Raw genomic sequence first — 17166 nt, forward strand, 5'->3', positions numbered from 1 at the left:
GGTCTGAGGAAGGGTCACTGGACCCGAAACGTTAACTCTGTTTTTTCCTTCACAGATGCTGCCAGACCTGCTGAGCCTCTCCAGCAATTTTGTTTTTGTTCCTGATTCACAGCATCCGCAGTTCTTTCGGCTTTTATTTAGTGAAGAATGTACTTAGCATGCTGACCTTCATCGGTTGAGGCACTGAGTATAGAAGTTGGGACGTTACGTTACAGTTGTATAAGTCGTTGGTGAGGCATGAGTTGGAGTATTGTGTACAGTTTTGGTCACTCTGTTATAGGAAAAACATAGTTAAACTGGCAAGTGTGCAAAAAAGATGTTGTTTTCTTTATTCATTCATGGGATGAGGGTGTCGCTGGCTGGGCAGCATTTATTGCCCATCCCTAATTGCCCAGAGGGCAGTTAAGAGTCAACCACATTGCTGTGGGTCTGGAGTCACATGTAGGACAGGTAAAGATGGCAGTTTCCTTCCCTAAAGGACATTCCAACAATGGATTTATAGTCATCATTAGATTCTCAATTCCAGATATTTATTGAATTCAAATTTCACTGTCTGCCTTGGCGGGATTTGAACCCAGGTCCCATAACATTATCTGGGTTTCTGGATTAGCAGTCCAGTTGCCTCCCCTTTACAAGGATGTTGCCAGGACTAGTAGGCCTGAGTTATCAGGAGTGGTTAGCGAGTTTAGGACTTTATTCCTTGGAATGTAGGAGAATGAGGGGTGACCTTATTGAGGTATATAAAATCATGAGGGGCATACATAGGATGAATACATATAGTCTTTTTCCCAAGGGATGGGGAATTGAAAACTAGCGGGCATAGGTTTAAGATGAGAGAGAAAAGATTTAAGAAGGATCTGAGGGGCAACTTCTTCACGCAGAGAATGGTGCTTATGTGGAATGGGCTGCTAGAGAAAGTAGTTAAGGCAGGCATAATAGCAACATTTAAAAAACATTTGGATAGGTACATGGATAGGAAAGGTTTAGAGGGATATAGGCCAAATGCCAACAATTGGAACTGGCTGAGTGGGCACCATGGTCAGCACGGACGAGTTTGGCCTGAAGAGCCTGTTTCCATGCTGTATTACACTATGACTCTATGTGAATAGAGATCTTAAACACTACACAAGGGAGCTGCATTTCATAAGCTATTATCTACAGACAGAAAAAAAGGACTGTTAAAGACCCTTACTTATCAACAAGGAGCAAACAGCTTTAGGGACAGTGTATAAGCAGACATCCACGGTGCTCCAGACTGATAGCTCAATATACAAACAGCAGTATTGGCTTAAGGTACAACATTAGGCAGATACTGAGCAAGAGTATCAGGGGATGAAACCCACAGAATTTCAGCTCTGTTATTTATTTAATTAGATTGTCTTAGATATTTAATATTTTTCAGGATGTACACCACTATCTGGTACAACACATCATTACTTTAGTGTGAGGAAATGTCAAGTCTAATCAACATGATTTGATCACATACCCATGTGTAGATGGTCTTCAGTGGGGTCATCTAGAACCTGAAATATAAAGAGTCAGAAAAAAATCACATGAATAAACAAAGATTTATATAGCACCTTCAACAACCTCAGGATTGCAGTTTGTACAGATTACAATTACAGTCAGTGATGTTGCTGTGAAGGACAGCCACTTTTGTAATGCCAAAAACCCAGTAAAGTGTACACAGCAAGATCCCATGAACAGCAAGTAATATTCCATTTAGTGATGTTAATTGAGGGATAAATAATGTTGGAATGCACTGACAGAATACTACCTTTCTTGAAATGGTGCCATGGGATCTTTTACTCCCACCTGAAAAGGCAAATCTGGCCTTGAATTAAGGTATCATCTTAACAAAGGTCTGGGTGTATTTGGGTCTATTCATTACAAAGAAATGTGTCTAAGATTCCCCACACAAGCAAATGTATCAGGGGCCACAGCATAATGCAAAAACAAGCAGAAAATCACTAGAAGCAGTCAGGCTGTTCTCTGTGTGGGCGGCTCTATCATCTTTGTGCAGAAAGGAGTGATTATGATGTTGGAAAACCTTCTCAGTGAGGTTAAAAACATGAATTTGCAGTGTAAGTGTGTAAGTGAAACTTACATTAGTGGTGACCTGTGAAGCTAGCATCCACTTTCCAAATACCTATCATTACAAACGTGCACAAAAGCTTTAATTATTTTTCAACATTTTCTCTCATGAATCCAAAGATGTGTATTTGCTAGGGTGAGCAGATTTTCAAAACTGTAAACTGGGACCCATTGAAAAGCCCTAGGAAGGCAGAGTTCTGTGATAATTGATATGTCCAAGATCAATTGGCATGAATCTGATAGATGAGCTGTTTAAGAAGAGAGGTCATTTGATGATATCTCCTGGAACATATGCAGCCACAGTTGGTAACTCTATTCTATAGATCATTTAAAAGGTATCATCAGAAATGAAGTCATTAGCTTTAAGAAGGTAGATACAACTCCCTTGGAGATGTCAAGAAGGAATGGGGAAAGGAAGACAGGTTCATTGTGCGTGATGTCATGGGTGTTTACAGATTCAGGGATGAAATTTCATCTTAATTTTCTCCCCCCAGTTTAGTTTATGTTTGACCAGAAAGGAAAAGGTGAACAATTTTTGGAAAATTGTTGAAGCATTTAATGGAAGACTGGGATTGTGCTGGTGAAAGCAGGATGTCTGGTTACCCAAATATTAGCTCAATGATTGCTTGCCGCAAAACATTCTCAATCAGGCTGAGGCAGCCCAATGTTCTTTGTAAGAGCTGAGCTAAAGCAGAGCTATTTCCTAATGAGTTTATCTCACTATCTAGTTGCCAACAGCAAAGCTAACAGGGACCATAAGCTTGAGTGATTAAATAATATGATTATTTGGGTTAGTAAAAAAACAGGGTAAATCAGAGAATTACCCGCTGGAAACAATTTAAAGGGAACAAAGGATAGGGGAGGGGAGATACACTTCACCATGGGTCTGAGGTAAGAGAATTGGGCAGTCATATTATTTATAAGGGAGTGAGGAAAGAGTACATCAAAATTATCTGATTGTGACTCTCCAGATGTCTAGGTAGTTCATGCAGTTATCAAATGTACTTAGCTGGTCATTTTATAAAATTATACCAATTTACATATTTGACAAATTATTGAGACTGTTACATAAACCAACCTGGTCAACTCCTGATTGAGTTCTGCCAGTTGCTGAGTTCAATTTGAAAATAAAACATAGCTATGATTTGTCTTTCACAGGCTGGTGACTGAATAACTCACCTCTACCAGCTTGACAATGTTGGGGTGGTCCAGTTTCTTCAGTATGGCTATTTCCTGGTAGACCCGCTCCAGAGGCGCGGGGGCTTTTGACTGTTCGGTAGAGGTGGGCTTCGATCCTCGGGGAGGAGGACGACCTGGAACCCAAGTAAAGTGGTAAGGCATCATCTCAAAATGAAAGCAAAAGTCTCAATGATCATCCTTCAATCCAGGGTTCCTTTAATTTAGTCCAGGATTGGTTAACGCTTGTGCAATGCAATGAGACCAATTTGAAAGCTATGAATATATGGAATAACAGGGTATATTTTGCAAAGCCAAGCTCTGAGCACAGTCTGACTTGGCAGGGATGCAAAGGTCATCAAGCCTGAAAGGCTAAGTTTCAGCAATTAACCTATTTAACTCTATTAATTGGCGTGACCCTGGCACATAACTCCTATTCAGACCATTTCCAACATTTGTAGAATTGTACACTCACGTTACTGTTATCAGTGGTGCTTGTCAAAGGGTAAATGGTGATCAGGATGCCTGAGGAACTCGTCTGTTCAGATTAGAGTAATCCATCTTAAAAGGCACATGACATCTTGATTTGACTCCTTAGCCAAAAGATAGTGACAATTCTATTTCAGCATGAGAATATGTCTTTAGGTCTCGTTGAGTGGGGCTAGAACCCATGCTCAAGCAAGAATGCGACTGAACTAAGTACTATTGGTGAGAATTACAGACACGGGCAGTAAAGTGATAAAGTCCTGACAATGTGTGCATAATTTTCTTTTGTTAAGTACATTTATATAAATGAATCGGATGAGAATTTAGGAGACATGGTTAGTAAGTTTGCAGATGACACCAAAATTGGTGGTATAGTTGACAGTGAAGGGGGTTGTTGTGGTTGATTGGCTCGCTGAGCTGGTTCATTCGCAATCCATTGTGAAAGGAAACCGGAAGTGAGGTAATCCAGCTCAACGGACACCAGAGTTTAAACAACAGGCGGGAAAACACAACAGCGCTTCATCGGAGGCTGCACTGATGATGTTACCCAGCAGGGTAATGAAACGTCTGCGGAATAATGAACCAGCTCGACGAGCCAACCAACTACAACATCCACAACCCGAACTACAAATCTACTCTAAAAAATCTTAGTGAAGGAGGTTATCTAAGATTATAAAGGGATCTTGATCTGTTGAACTAATGGACTGAGGAGTGGCAGATAAAGTTTAATTTGATAAATGCGAGGTGTTGCATTTTGGTAAAACAAACAAGGGCAGCACTTATACAATTAATGGTAGGGCCCTGGGTAGCGTTGTAGAACAGAGAGGCCTAAGGGGTTGGGTACATAATTCTTTGAAATTTACATTACATGTAGACAGGGTCGTTAAGAAGGTGTTTAGCAAGCTTGCCTTCATTGGTTCAGACCTTTGAGTAAAGGAGTTGGGAAGTCATTGTTGAGGCTGTACAGGATGTTGGCAAGGCCTCTTCTTGAGTACTGTGTATGGTTCTGGTCGCCCTGCTACAGGAAGGATATTATTAAATTGGAGAGGGTTCAGAAGAGATTCACCAGGATGTTGCAGGGAATGCAAGGTTTGAATTATAAGAACTGGCTGGATAAGCTGGGATTATTTTCGCTGCAGTATAGGAGGTTGAGGGGTACCCTTATAGAGGTTTATAAAATTATGAGGGGCATAGATAAGGTGAATAGCGAGGATCTTTTCCATAGGGTGGGGGAGTTCAAAACTCGGGGGCATATTTTTAAGGTGACAGCACAAAGATTTAAAAAGGATGAGAGACAACGTTTTCATACAGAGAGTGGTTCATAGTGGAATGAACTGCCAGAAGAAATGTTGGATGCAGGTATAGTTGAAACATATAAAAGACATTTGGATATGTACATGAATAGGATAGGTTTGGAGGAATATAGGCCAAATGCAGGAAAGTGGGACTAGTTTGATTTGGGAACATGATGGGCATGGGCTAGTTGGACCAAATGGTCTATTTCCATGCTCTATGACTCTATACTGACTGTTGACCGTACCATTTTCTGTTCATTTGCAGTCTAAGGACTGTAATGTGTTTAAAGATCTTATCACAAGCAGTATGAAGCTGGAGATTTTTCTAATCAACCTGTTGAGAGATGTTATTACAAACCTCAGGAGAATGTAGGACTTGAGCCCAGGCCTCCTGGTTCAAAGATAGGGACACTACCGTTGTGTCACTTGAGCGCTCCACAATGCTTTCAGATCCTGATGTGAATAAGCATTGTAGCTTACCGGCCAGAAAGTTGTGTACTGGCTGATGTCACTGCCCTTTCACCTATTAGTCTACAAAATCATGAGGGGCATGGGTAGGGTGAACAGCCAAGGTCTTTTCCCCAGGGTCAGGGAGTCCAAAACTAGAGGGCATAGGTTTAAGGTGAGAGGGGAAAGATTTAAAAGGGACCTGGGGGCAACATTTTTGTGCAGAGGGTGGTGCGTGTATGGAACGAGCTGCCAGAGGAAGCAGTGAAGGCTGGTGCAATTACAACATTTAAAAGGCACCTGGACGGGTACATGAATAGGAAGGGTTTGGACGGATATGGACCAAATGCTGGCAAATGGGACTACAATTAATTTAGGATATCTGGTCGACATGGACAAGTTGGACTGAAGGGTCTTTTTCCATGCTGTACATCTCTATGACTCTATGACTTATCACTCCCATTCCAGACCTTGTCAGGAGCATTGTATTTAAAACCCATACACTGAGCTGTGGATGATTGGAACTCCCTGATTATTAATGTGGTTATCTCCTCAAGCTGGGCCTGACACAATGGAGTGTAGCTTTGGTGCTGGGCTGGTTTTATTCCTTTCAACTAACACAACAACTGCGCCCCCCCCCACCACCACACAGAACCCAACCCCATAACACCTGAACAAAATGTGTTATGTGGAGGTTAAAATGCAGACAGCGTCTCACCCTTCATTATGTATCACATTCATGTTGATTTTTTTTCCTTAAATTCCTTGGTTCCTCTGGGCATATTAACTCCAGGTAGGTGATATCATTGATGAGCATAAATTAGGGTCCAGGGATCTATTTCTGAATCTGTCAGCACTTTCTCCTATTTTACACTCAGCATCTGATCTGGCCTATAGTGCTGGGAGATGAGGAACAGGAAATCCTGAGAGGGCGCAGAAACTTCTAAAGGTTTCCTGATAGAGGAGTGACCTTCAAGTCCCACAAGAAAACCTTAGGTCTTTCTTCCCCACATTGCTCTGCCCATCAGCCTAGCCCCTACCCAAGCTAAGGTCTCCTTCTGCACTTCCTCCACTCACAAACTCCATGCCATTCTTATTGGATTCAGACAGGATTAGTCCTGATGAATGGTAATGAGGCCTGGGAGTAAAATGGTCCAGGACTCTCACTAATAAATCAAGGCAGGTTTACTGCTAAACTCATCAGTGTCTGCAAACTCCATGCTGCTGCCAACAGGACATCAAAGGGAGGCATATGCATGTCCTTACCCTCTTGGTTACAGATTTGGGATGGGCCTGTCCCTTTTGCAAATACAGATCTGCATCAATCCTTGTATATGATTCCAGCAGCCCCGCAAATCCTGGGGCAATAAAAACAGAATGGAAACTGTTCTCCACCTTCATACTCACATATTCCAAGGTTAAGGGTCAGCAAAGTCAGACTTAATGGAATTGTACAGTGGGAAAGAGGCCTTTCATTATGTTCATTGAAAGGTTAACAGTGTTGCAGGGTAAGTTTGGCACTGTGTGCAAAAACGCAAGCCACTGTTATAATAATCCTTTCCCACCCTGCCTCCTTGTAATGGCTTATATGTAGATATTTATAGTGACAAACTCACTGTGGGGGTAGTACAGGGCTATGAAATTGTCTCCGATATTTCCAAGATCCATCAGTGTGTATTCTGGGGAGATTTCACTGAAGCCTGCGCTACTTTACATTATTGTTAAAACCAATCATTTTGGTTTTTTGTACCCAGTTGGAGGGTCAATTGGGCCATTTTCATCACATGTATTAATGCTGTGTGTTTAGACCCAACACTGGAATGAAGTTCTGGTCAAGATTTATACCTGTATATTAACAGACCATCTTATAGTCTGCACAATTCCCTTTTCTGAATGGTTTCACTACCACAGCTCTGCATTGTTGTCGAAGATTAGCTCTGGAATGTCACTTTCTCTTCTGTCATCCTTTTGTCAGCTGAAGACAATCAGTTGCCTGTCATCCAGAAGTGATGGGGGCATCTGGATGGAGGCTCCTATCTGGGTAAAATGGCAGGGAGGGTGGGTACATAGCAACCATCATGTCCCGCCAAGCAGTGTGGCCGCATTCCAAAAGTCTGCTCACACTGATCTGCACGCCGAAGCATTGACTTCAGAGGTCACTACAGTGAACAGACCTCAGAGTCCATGCAGAAGAACAAGAAATTAGAGGGAATGCAGGAAGTGATCCAGTGCAACAAAAGATTAAGATAGCTAACAAATTCCCAGGCTGTTTGTCTTTTTCTACAGCCTTGCAGACTCTGTGTTTCACATGTATAAAGCTGTGTGAGGCTGCAATCCCTATTTATCTCAGGTTTCAGTTGCACTTCAGCCTACACTCCCGATTTTTACTACTGGGTGCAGGGTTGAGGGGATGCAGGAAGGCTTCCTTTTGAGTCTATTCTTGGGCTGGCCAAGGAAATCACTAACAGGTTCAGGGAGTGGGCCATTAGTTCAGACTGCTAGCCACTCTTCTATGGTTAAAATCACGTAAGACTGACCTTGGAAAGGGAGCCCATGGTGTCCACCTATACACTTCAGGCTTTCTGTGACTGGTGGGTACCACAGGAATTGAAGTCTCCAAACAAATTTTAACTTAATGTGATGTTTCCTTTGACACTTTGATTTTTGTTACAATGCCCCTTTCAAGGTTAGTCACCTGGTTTATTTTGTTTAATTAATTAAATTCGGTTAATTAAAGTTTAGTAAGGCTGCATCCTGTGAATAAATTCACCAACAAGGATTTGTATTGTGTTTCATACTTTTCTGTCTGACTGAGATCCACTTTACATGGAACGTGTAAGAGAGCTGTAGCTGCAATTTCCTAAATTCAATTCACTTTAATCTCTTAACATCAATCTTACGTGTCAGATGGTGAAAAGTACATTTTTTTCTGAATCTAAAGAGTATTTGCTTGGAGTTGGCAACATGATTAAGAATTTTTAATGTGCATTTTATGTGATTCCTTTGGTGAGAGATGTTACTGCTGATTAATGGAACACTTGCATCAGAAGCTGGTTTCAATTTCCAGCTCTGTGCTCTGCGCATTAATATTAGGGATTGCAATCTGATCACAATGTTTATCATTCTGGTTTCAAGGCTGACAGCTGTGTGAAGATTAAACTTTGAACAATGCATGTTGAGCTGTAGATTGAGCAAGGGCATCAAAACAAAACATGCAGCACAATGCCAAGATAGCAGTAATAGTTTGTTAGCTTTCATTTTAACATTTTCACCATTACTGATTTTTAAAGTGGATGTGACAGAAAACCGAATGCATAAGGTAAGATGGGTTGACAATTGTTCAGGGCCCTTCTGAATGATTCCTTCTTTAAGTCATCTAAAAAGATTTATATTATAGACCACTTCACAGCACCACCAGATGGCAAAGCTGGCACCTCTGACAGTGTTGCACTTCATCAGTGCTGCACTGGAGTGTCAGCTTTGATTTTTGCACTCAGTGAATGAGACTTGAAATCAGACCCTATGAGGAGGAGACTTTTTATGGAGCTCTGGAGACTGAGTGACACAGAGAGAGAGAGAGAGAGAGAGAGAGAGAAAGACAGAGGGAGAGACAGAGAGAGAGAGTTTGTCTTTATCCAGCACTGTATGGACATTTCACAAAGCCTTGTACCCACAAACAATAATAAGAGAAAGAGATAGATAAACTGCGCGTTGTGTTGTTGGGTAGCTGTTAGACTGAACATTAGAGACAGCAATCTGCTCTTCTTTAAATGCTGCCATGGGATCTTTTCCATCTATACAAGATGGTAAACAGGATGTCAGCTTAGTGTTATAGCTCCATCAGTGCAGGATTCCCTCCCACTGAAACACTAGCTGAGGATATATCATGAATGTGAGTCTGCTTATATATCATCTTGGATTTTGGGAGAAGCCGGCACTCCTGTTGATAAATTGAGAGTTTTTCTCATAAGGAAGGGTTGATTCAGCTTGCCCTTTATCTAAGATTTTTAAAATTCATTCACAGGATCTGGGCATTGCTAGTAAGGTCAGGATTTATTTCCAATCCCTAACTGCCCTGGAGAAGATAGTGTTAAGATGCCTTCTTGAGCCAACGTAGTCCTTTGAGTATAGATATACCCACAGTGCTGTTAGGAAAGGAGTTCCAGAATTTTGATCCAGTGACATTGAAGGAATGGTGATATATTTCCAAGTCAGGATGGTGAGTGGCTTGGAGGGGAACTTGCAGGTGGTGGTGCTCCCATTTATCTACTTCCTCTGTTCTTCTAAATGATAAGGGTCGTGGGTTTGGAGATTCTTTCAGGTCAGCTTTGGTGAAAGTCTGCATTGCATCCTTAAGATGGTACACCGGCTACTGTGTGTCAGTGGCAGGAGGAATGAATATTGAAGTTGGCAGATGGGGTGCCAATCAAATAAGCTGCTTTGTCCTAGCTGGTGTTAAGCTTCTGAGTGTTGTGGGAGCTGCACTTATCCAGGCAATTGGAGAGTTATTCCATCGCACTCCTGACTTGTGCCTTGTAGATGATGAGGAATTAGAAAGCGAATTACTTGCTGCAGGATTCCCAGCCTCTGACCTGTTCTTGTAGCCATTGTTAAAGCTGGTCCCGTTCAGTTTCTGCTCAATGGTAACTGTCAGGATGTTGATGCTGTTAAATGTTAACGAGAGATTCTTTGCCTCTCCTAAAGGAGGTAGCACTTATGTAGTGCAAATTTCCCCTTTTTAACATCAAGCTGTCTAGATCTCACTGCATCCAAGCACAAACTGCTTCAGTATCTGGAGAGTTGTGAACACTCTTCAATTATAGAGGAACATCCCCAGTCAAACTTGTTGATGGACAGACAGTTTAATCATCAGCATGAGATAGTAAGAACTGCAGATGCTGGAGTCAGAGATAACATAGTCTGGAGCTGGAGGAGTACAGCAGGCCAGGCAGCATCAGAGGAGCAGGAAAGTTGATGTTTCGGGTCGGGACCCTTCTTCTGAAGAAGTGTCCTGACCTGAAATGTCAACTTTCCTGCTCTTCTGATGCTGCCTGGCCTGCTGTGTTCCTCCAGCTCCAGACGGTGTTGTCTCTTAATCATCAGCATGACTTCTAAGCATATAAATATACTGAATAAAATCCAAACAACATTATTCTCATTCCAGGGATTGTTCTACTGACCGATTACAGACAGTGAGACTGATTACTTACGGTCTGACTTGTTATTCACCCTGTGACTATTACTAAGTGACTGGTTACTGATGGTTATTTGTGCATTTAAGTTACCCCCAATGTGACTGTTACTGACTGGTTATATTGACAGTAGACTGGTTACTTGCACATTGATGGGTTACTCATGATGTGATTGTTATTAACTGACTGGTTTCTTGCAGTTTGACCAGTTACTAACTTCGACTGTTACTAACTGACTATTAGAGGTGTGATTGGTTCCTAACTGGTATGTGCATTTCCATTTTTGGCATACTATTATTAGACTGACAAAGACAGGATTTCACATTCCTGAAGTGGTTAGGACATCAACTCGCCAGCAGCTCCAAAATTCAGCAATTTGTTCAAGCAGAAACCTATCATCTGCTTGGAATAAGCAACATAAAAGGCCCCTTGATCTTATTATGTGACTCTGGCCTATTTATGTGCTAAGTGCTGTAATCTAAAAACCAAATGCTTAGAATTAGGCCTGATTTGAAGCTAATTGAGGTACCCAAGGTGACTGGTATCTGGGAAGATTTCCAGGGCACACTTACGTGGAAATCCATACTGTTTCATCAGCTTCTTTTTAGAAAGTACCTTCATGGCCTGCAGGAGAGAGAGCATTCCTGTCAACAACATAAACCATGACTCTCATTTCTAACTGTACTCACTCAATGAATATTGGAACAAAGTTTACGACTACCAATCAGACTAATGCAATGCATCAATTGAGTGCACATAAACAACATTGGTATAGAACTGCATGGATATAACTTAAATAGTGAAACATATATACAGATGTTAGGGGTGGGGTTGGAGGTGGCTCGAATACTGTTGGCAATAACCACATTTGAGATTGTGGGGTTAAGGAGCAACACTAGAATCATTTGGGCCTTTGGTGATGGAGTGCAGGGGAGGAAATCTGACAGCTTCTCTCCCCTTCATGAGAAAAAGTTGGTCTTGGTGTAAAGGAAATCAAACTTTGAAACTTTTCAGACTCCACCATCTGAAGGCTCTGGTCAGCTCCCGTCTTTCATTAGCATCAGCCCATCCAAACCTCACCAGCTTCATCATCTCTCTGCTCTGCTTTCAGAGACTGCTCAAAAAAAAAAATCTCTTTGACTAAGCAACTGGTCACTTGACTTCATGTTTCTTGTTGTAACCAATTTTTATTTGATAATGCAGCTGGGAAATGTGCCTGGACATTTTGCTAGATTATTTTTTAATGTGTTTATGAGGAATGGGCATTGCTGGCTAGGCCTCAATTTATTGCTTATCCTGAATTGTCCTGGACAGTGTGATGATGAGCTGCCTTCTTGAACCCTTGCAGTGTTTGGGACATAGGGACACTCACTATGCTGTTCAGGAGGAAGTTCCAGAACAGTGATCAAACAGTGAAGCAACGGCAACAGGGCTTCAAGTCAGAATGCTGTGTGAATGGAGGGGAAATTGCAGGTTACAAACAAACATAATAAGTAGGAACAGGATCATCTGACCCCTCAAGATTGCTCCACCGTTCAATAAGACTGTGTTTGATCCAATTACAGCCTCAGCTCCAATTTCCCACCCACCCCTCAACAACCTCCGACTCACTCATTAGCCAAGAATCTGCCTTAAAAATATTCAGTGACCCTTCGTCCACCACACTCAAGGGAACAGACTAAAATACTTTATAAAAATGCAAGTTGTCTTGTACAGCCATTAAAATGTTGAGGTCCGTGACTTGAAATCAAAAGCACAAGGCCTAGATACTGATGCAGACTCATAATGATATGCTAACCTAGACTGATGAAAAATTCAAGCATTTCAGTTTTCATTAAGCCATTTCCTGATTAAGTTCTTCTTTCCCTCTGAAAAGAGATTTGGACAGGTGCATGTATAGGGATTGGGGCCAAATGAAGGCAAATAGGACTAGTTCAGTTTAGGAAATTTGGTCAACGTGGACAAATTGGGCCAAAGGGTCTATTTCCGAGCTGAATGACTCTATGTCTCTATGGCTGATTTGGGAGAAATTCAAGGTGAGATGTCATTTGATGATACCTGCTGGAATTTGTAAAATCGGAGTAATATTTTTCTTTATTGTTCCTTCATGAGATGCTTGGCCAGCATTTACTGAATACTGAGAGCCCTGGATAGAGTAGATGTGTACTGAGATGCCTGGATATAGTGGATATGTAGATGTTTCCACTAGTAGTGGAATCTAGGACCCAAGGACACAGCTTCTGTGAAGGGATGCACCTTTACAAATCAGATGAGGAGGAATTTCTTCAGTCAGAAGGTGGTGAATCTATGAAACTCAATGTTGCAGAAGGCTGTGGACACCAAATCATTGAATGTACTTAAGACAGAGATAGATAGGTTCTTGATTAGTAAGGAGTCAAGGATTACAGGGAAAATGCAGGAGAACGGGCTTGAGAAACATATCAGCAATGATTGAATGGTGGAGCAGACATGGATTAAATGCCCTAATTCTGCTCCTATATCTTATGGTTATGGTCTTACTGCTTTCCCTAATTGCCTTGGAGAGGATGGCAGTGGTGGGGAATTGTACAATTGATGTAAATTCTCACCGTAAAAACCATTTTGGCACTCTAATGAAGCCATTCCTATGTAAATGAACCACAATGTTTAATTTAGGATTGGCCAGGCAGGACAGGTTTTGTTATTTATGCAAATCCTATTCATCCTTCTGACACCATGTCTGGTTAGTCACCCGCAGTCTGATGAGGGATTACATTACAATTAAAACAAATCTGTCATGGTATTACAGGAGCAGTCAGAAAGACATCACCCATTCACCCTCTCTTTAGACATAAAACAAAAACAGCTGGAGTTTATACAGCATCTTTAACATATAAAAACAGCACAAGAGGATTAATCAGAAAAATTGGACTTTGAACCAATGGAGAAAATGCTGACCAAAGTTTACAGATATAGGGATGGGGAAGATCGTGAGTAGGACAATATGGGACAGTGAACAGACAGTGGACCTTTGAATGAGTCGAAGTTTATAGAATGTGGAGAATGAAAGGCCAGACATGAGGCCATTTGAACTGGAGGTAATAAAAGTACATGAACAAAACAGCAAGAATACCGCAGGCATTCCTTTCATAAACTGTGCGACTCCACAACTGTCCTGTTGCGATCTTTGCCCCCAACCAGCTTGCCTGTCTCTACCTTAATGAATTGATATGCTAAATTGATGCAATCTGTTGTCAGAATTTAATCCTCTGCCTCTCGCTTTCATTCTGGTGAATCTGCTCTGCACCCTTTCTAATACCAATACATCATTCCTGAGGATTGGTGCACGCAGGATGACTGAGGGGGAAGGAATCTAACATTTCCAATAAAACTGAAGGATGAGAAAGGTATCATGAGCTGCATTAATCAAAGGTGGAGATGGAACAAATATCAATTATTAGATAACAAACATTTGGAAGAATATGCTTCACCCCACAGTTTGGGCTAATAAGTGGCAAGTAATACCTGTTCAACACAAGTGCCAAGCAATGACAACTCCAACAACAGAATATCTACCATTTTCCCAATCACAGTTAATGACTTTATCACAGCTGAATCCCCTAATAACAACATCCTGGGAATTACCACTGACAAGAAATTTAACACTGTGGCTACAAGAGCATGTCAGAGACTGTGTATTCAGGGGTGAATGATTCACTTGATGATTCGCCAAAGCCTGTTCACCATCCACTAGGAAAAGTGAGTATAATGGGAAATTCCGCACTTGCTTGGATGAATACAGCTCCAACAATACTAAAGAAATTCAACTCCATCTAGGAGGAAGCAGCCTGTTTGATTGGCACCTCATTTACAATTTTCAACATTCACGTCCTCCACTGCTGACAGAGTGACCTACAGCAACTCACTCAGGCTCTTTCAATAGCAGCGTCCATATCCATGACCCCTCTACCCAAAGGGACAATGGCAGCTGATGCATGGGAATACCATCAGCCGCAAGTTCCCTTCCAAGTCTCACACCTTCTTGATTTAAAATTATATCACTGTTCCTTCACTGTTGCTGGGTCAAAATCCTGGAATTCTCTTCCTATCAGCACTGTGAGTGTAGGTACATCACAATGTGTCAACTCACTACCACCTCCTCTAGGGTAATTAGGAATGAGCAATAAATACTGGCCCAGCCAGCTATGCCCACAGCCCGTTAAAGAGATAAATTCATTTTATCCTTTTTGTTTGATTATCTGCTTGTAAAGAAACCATTGTCTTTTTAAAAATCTCTGAAACTGACAGACAGAGAGCTGTACTGTGTAATTACAGTCACTGCCAGATTTAGCTCCAGTCCTTCTCAGTTTGGGAACAGTCTGTCAGACAGTGCCAGCTTCTGTCAATAGTATGCATCAGTGGCATCAGGATTAATGCGGTCTCTGCTCTCACATGGACAATAGATGTTACTTGCCAAGATGGAGAAGGTTCCGGTTCACACTTCCCTCAGTCAGCATGAATTGGACTTTACCAGTCTTCTGGCAATGGACTGGGAGGTGGAGCAGTGAATAAAATGATGCCAATGATGTGTTTGTGCCTTCCTGCCACAATGCCATCAATGGTAATAGCAGTGAAGGTCATGAACGAACCCCACCAACCCCAACCAAGCCACTTAAGTGGTCAATTAAGGGTTTCTTACTGCCTCCGGTGGCATTTACACACCTAGCAGCAATGACTAGTCCTGCAGGGATGGCATTGCCTGTCCTGACCAACAGTATTTCATCACCAGACCTAGCCTGAGTGTTCACATCCATCAATGCAGCGTCTTACTTCCGGGACAGTCTCAGCAATGTGTGTCACGCCTGTTAGCACTGCCAAGGTCACTATGCTGCCAACCTAAGCTGGCAGCTTCTGGGGGTGGCTAGCCATCTTCAATAGCTCGTTGCTGGTAAGATCCTGCCACAAGTGCTGCCACCCACTATTTGCTTCCTGCTTTCAGTGATGGAGCCACTGCCCCAGCACTTAATCCAGCCCCACTTAATGAGATGTTCTGCCTTCAAACACTTTAATAAAATCTTCTTCCCAAAATGAGGCAGGAAAGGATTGAGTGCTAGCGCACAAACATATTTCTTTGTTTTGAATTGTAGGATACAATCTTAATTTATATCTTGGTGCAGCTGCTGCACATTTTTGTGACACTGTATTTACTGACTAGTATCCAAAGAATACACATTGCACGCTCACTCACACACTTTGGGATTTAAAAGCGTCCTTAAAACATCAATGCTTAAACTTTGTCATACTACATCTTCAGCAGGTTCAGTCACTGTTCCTGTGCATCAAACAGACAGGAGGTGGGGTGGAATAGTGCATTTCTCAGTTATTATCTCACTCTCCCTGTCAGGGTGTGCTATAGAGTTGGTGGGATAGGACTCTTGAGGGTCTTTAGAAATGAGTCTTTTGCTTGGTGCCTCTTTATTTCTACACTAAGGCATAGAGATAATGCGCAGTAGCTGAATTACAAAAGCCACAGTTCTGACTGCTCTATATCTGTTTCTATGAGTGCCAGGCAGATGATTATGTCTTTGTGTGTGTGTGTGTGTGTGTGTGTGTGTGTGTGTGTGTGAGAGAAAGAGAGAGTGAACACACATGTGCGTAACTGTGTTGTGTGTGCGTGACTGTGTATCAGTATGCGTGTACTTAAGTGTACGTCCGTGTTCACATCAAGTATATGCTCAAGATTATGTGCATTAATTTGCGCCTGCTTAAGTGTCTATGTCTGTGTGGATGCTCTTGAGCATGTATGTATTTGTATGTGAATGCGCATGTTTCTATGCGAGTATGGATGTATCAGTGTGTGAATTTACATTAAACTGTGTGTGAGCATTTGGTCATCAGTTTTGACAGCATTGAGAAGATTCGTGATCCAATATTAGCAGGAGTGACTGACTCAGGTTTTGGCAGACAAATGCTAGGTCCATATTCTCTTTCAGCTGTACAATATTCAAGGTGGGATCTCTATAAAGATTCATGGCACCTCCTCCCTTCCCTAAATAAAATCTATACGCTATTAAGCTCCAATACAAAATCAAAAGTACTGTAGATGCTTTAAACCTGAAACAACATCATAGACCTGACGCATTTAAACTATTTTTTCTTTCCACTGACACTCAGTATTTCCAGCATTTTCTGCTTAAACACATAGGCCAATGCTTCAGGAAAGCCCCACGATTTTTGGAAGTAAAAGCAATAGGTCCCAGAGAGCAGGGCTACTTTTTAACACCTGGTCCTAGACTTTGAGTGACATTTCAAAAACACACCCTAATGACTCTGTATGTAAAACAAAATTATCTGAGCTTTTCCTTCATTCTTTGGCTGATGGTCTTACATCAGCTCCCTATAACGATTGCTTAGCCCACCAGTAGTAATAGTTTTTCTTTATTTATCTTCCCACCTTGGGGCAACAATCATATTTGATACTCACAATGGTTGGAGGA

At 41.8% G+C, this 17166-nt stretch overlaps 1 protein-coding gene across 5 annotated transcripts in view; it reads right to left on the reverse strand.

Moving 5' to 3' along the window:
- The window catches only part of camkk1a (calcium/calmodulin-dependent protein kinase kinase 1, alpha a), a 145561-nt gene that overhangs the window by 64275 nt on the left and 64120 nt on the right, over nt 1-17166 (reverse strand). For all 5 annotated transcript variants that reach the window (XM_048612776.1, XM_048612773.1, XM_048612774.1 and 2 more), the window contains 3 exons: nt 11263-11314; nt 3274-3407; nt 1487-1523 (listed from right to left, as the gene is read on the reverse strand). In XM_048612776.1, coding sequence (XP_048468733.1) covers nt 1487-1523; nt 3274-3407; nt 11263-11314 — 223 coding nt within the window. The remainder of the gene's footprint in view (nt 1-1486; nt 1524-3273; nt 3408-11262; nt 11315-17166) is intronic.

Source organism: Rhincodon typus, chromosome 26 (genome assembly GCF_021869965.1).
Source record: "Rhincodon typus isolate 14 chromosome 26, sRhiTyp1.1, whole genome shotgun sequence".
Lineage (NCBI taxonomy): Eukaryota > Metazoa > Chordata > Chondrichthyes > Orectolobiformes > Rhincodontidae > Rhincodon > Rhincodon typus.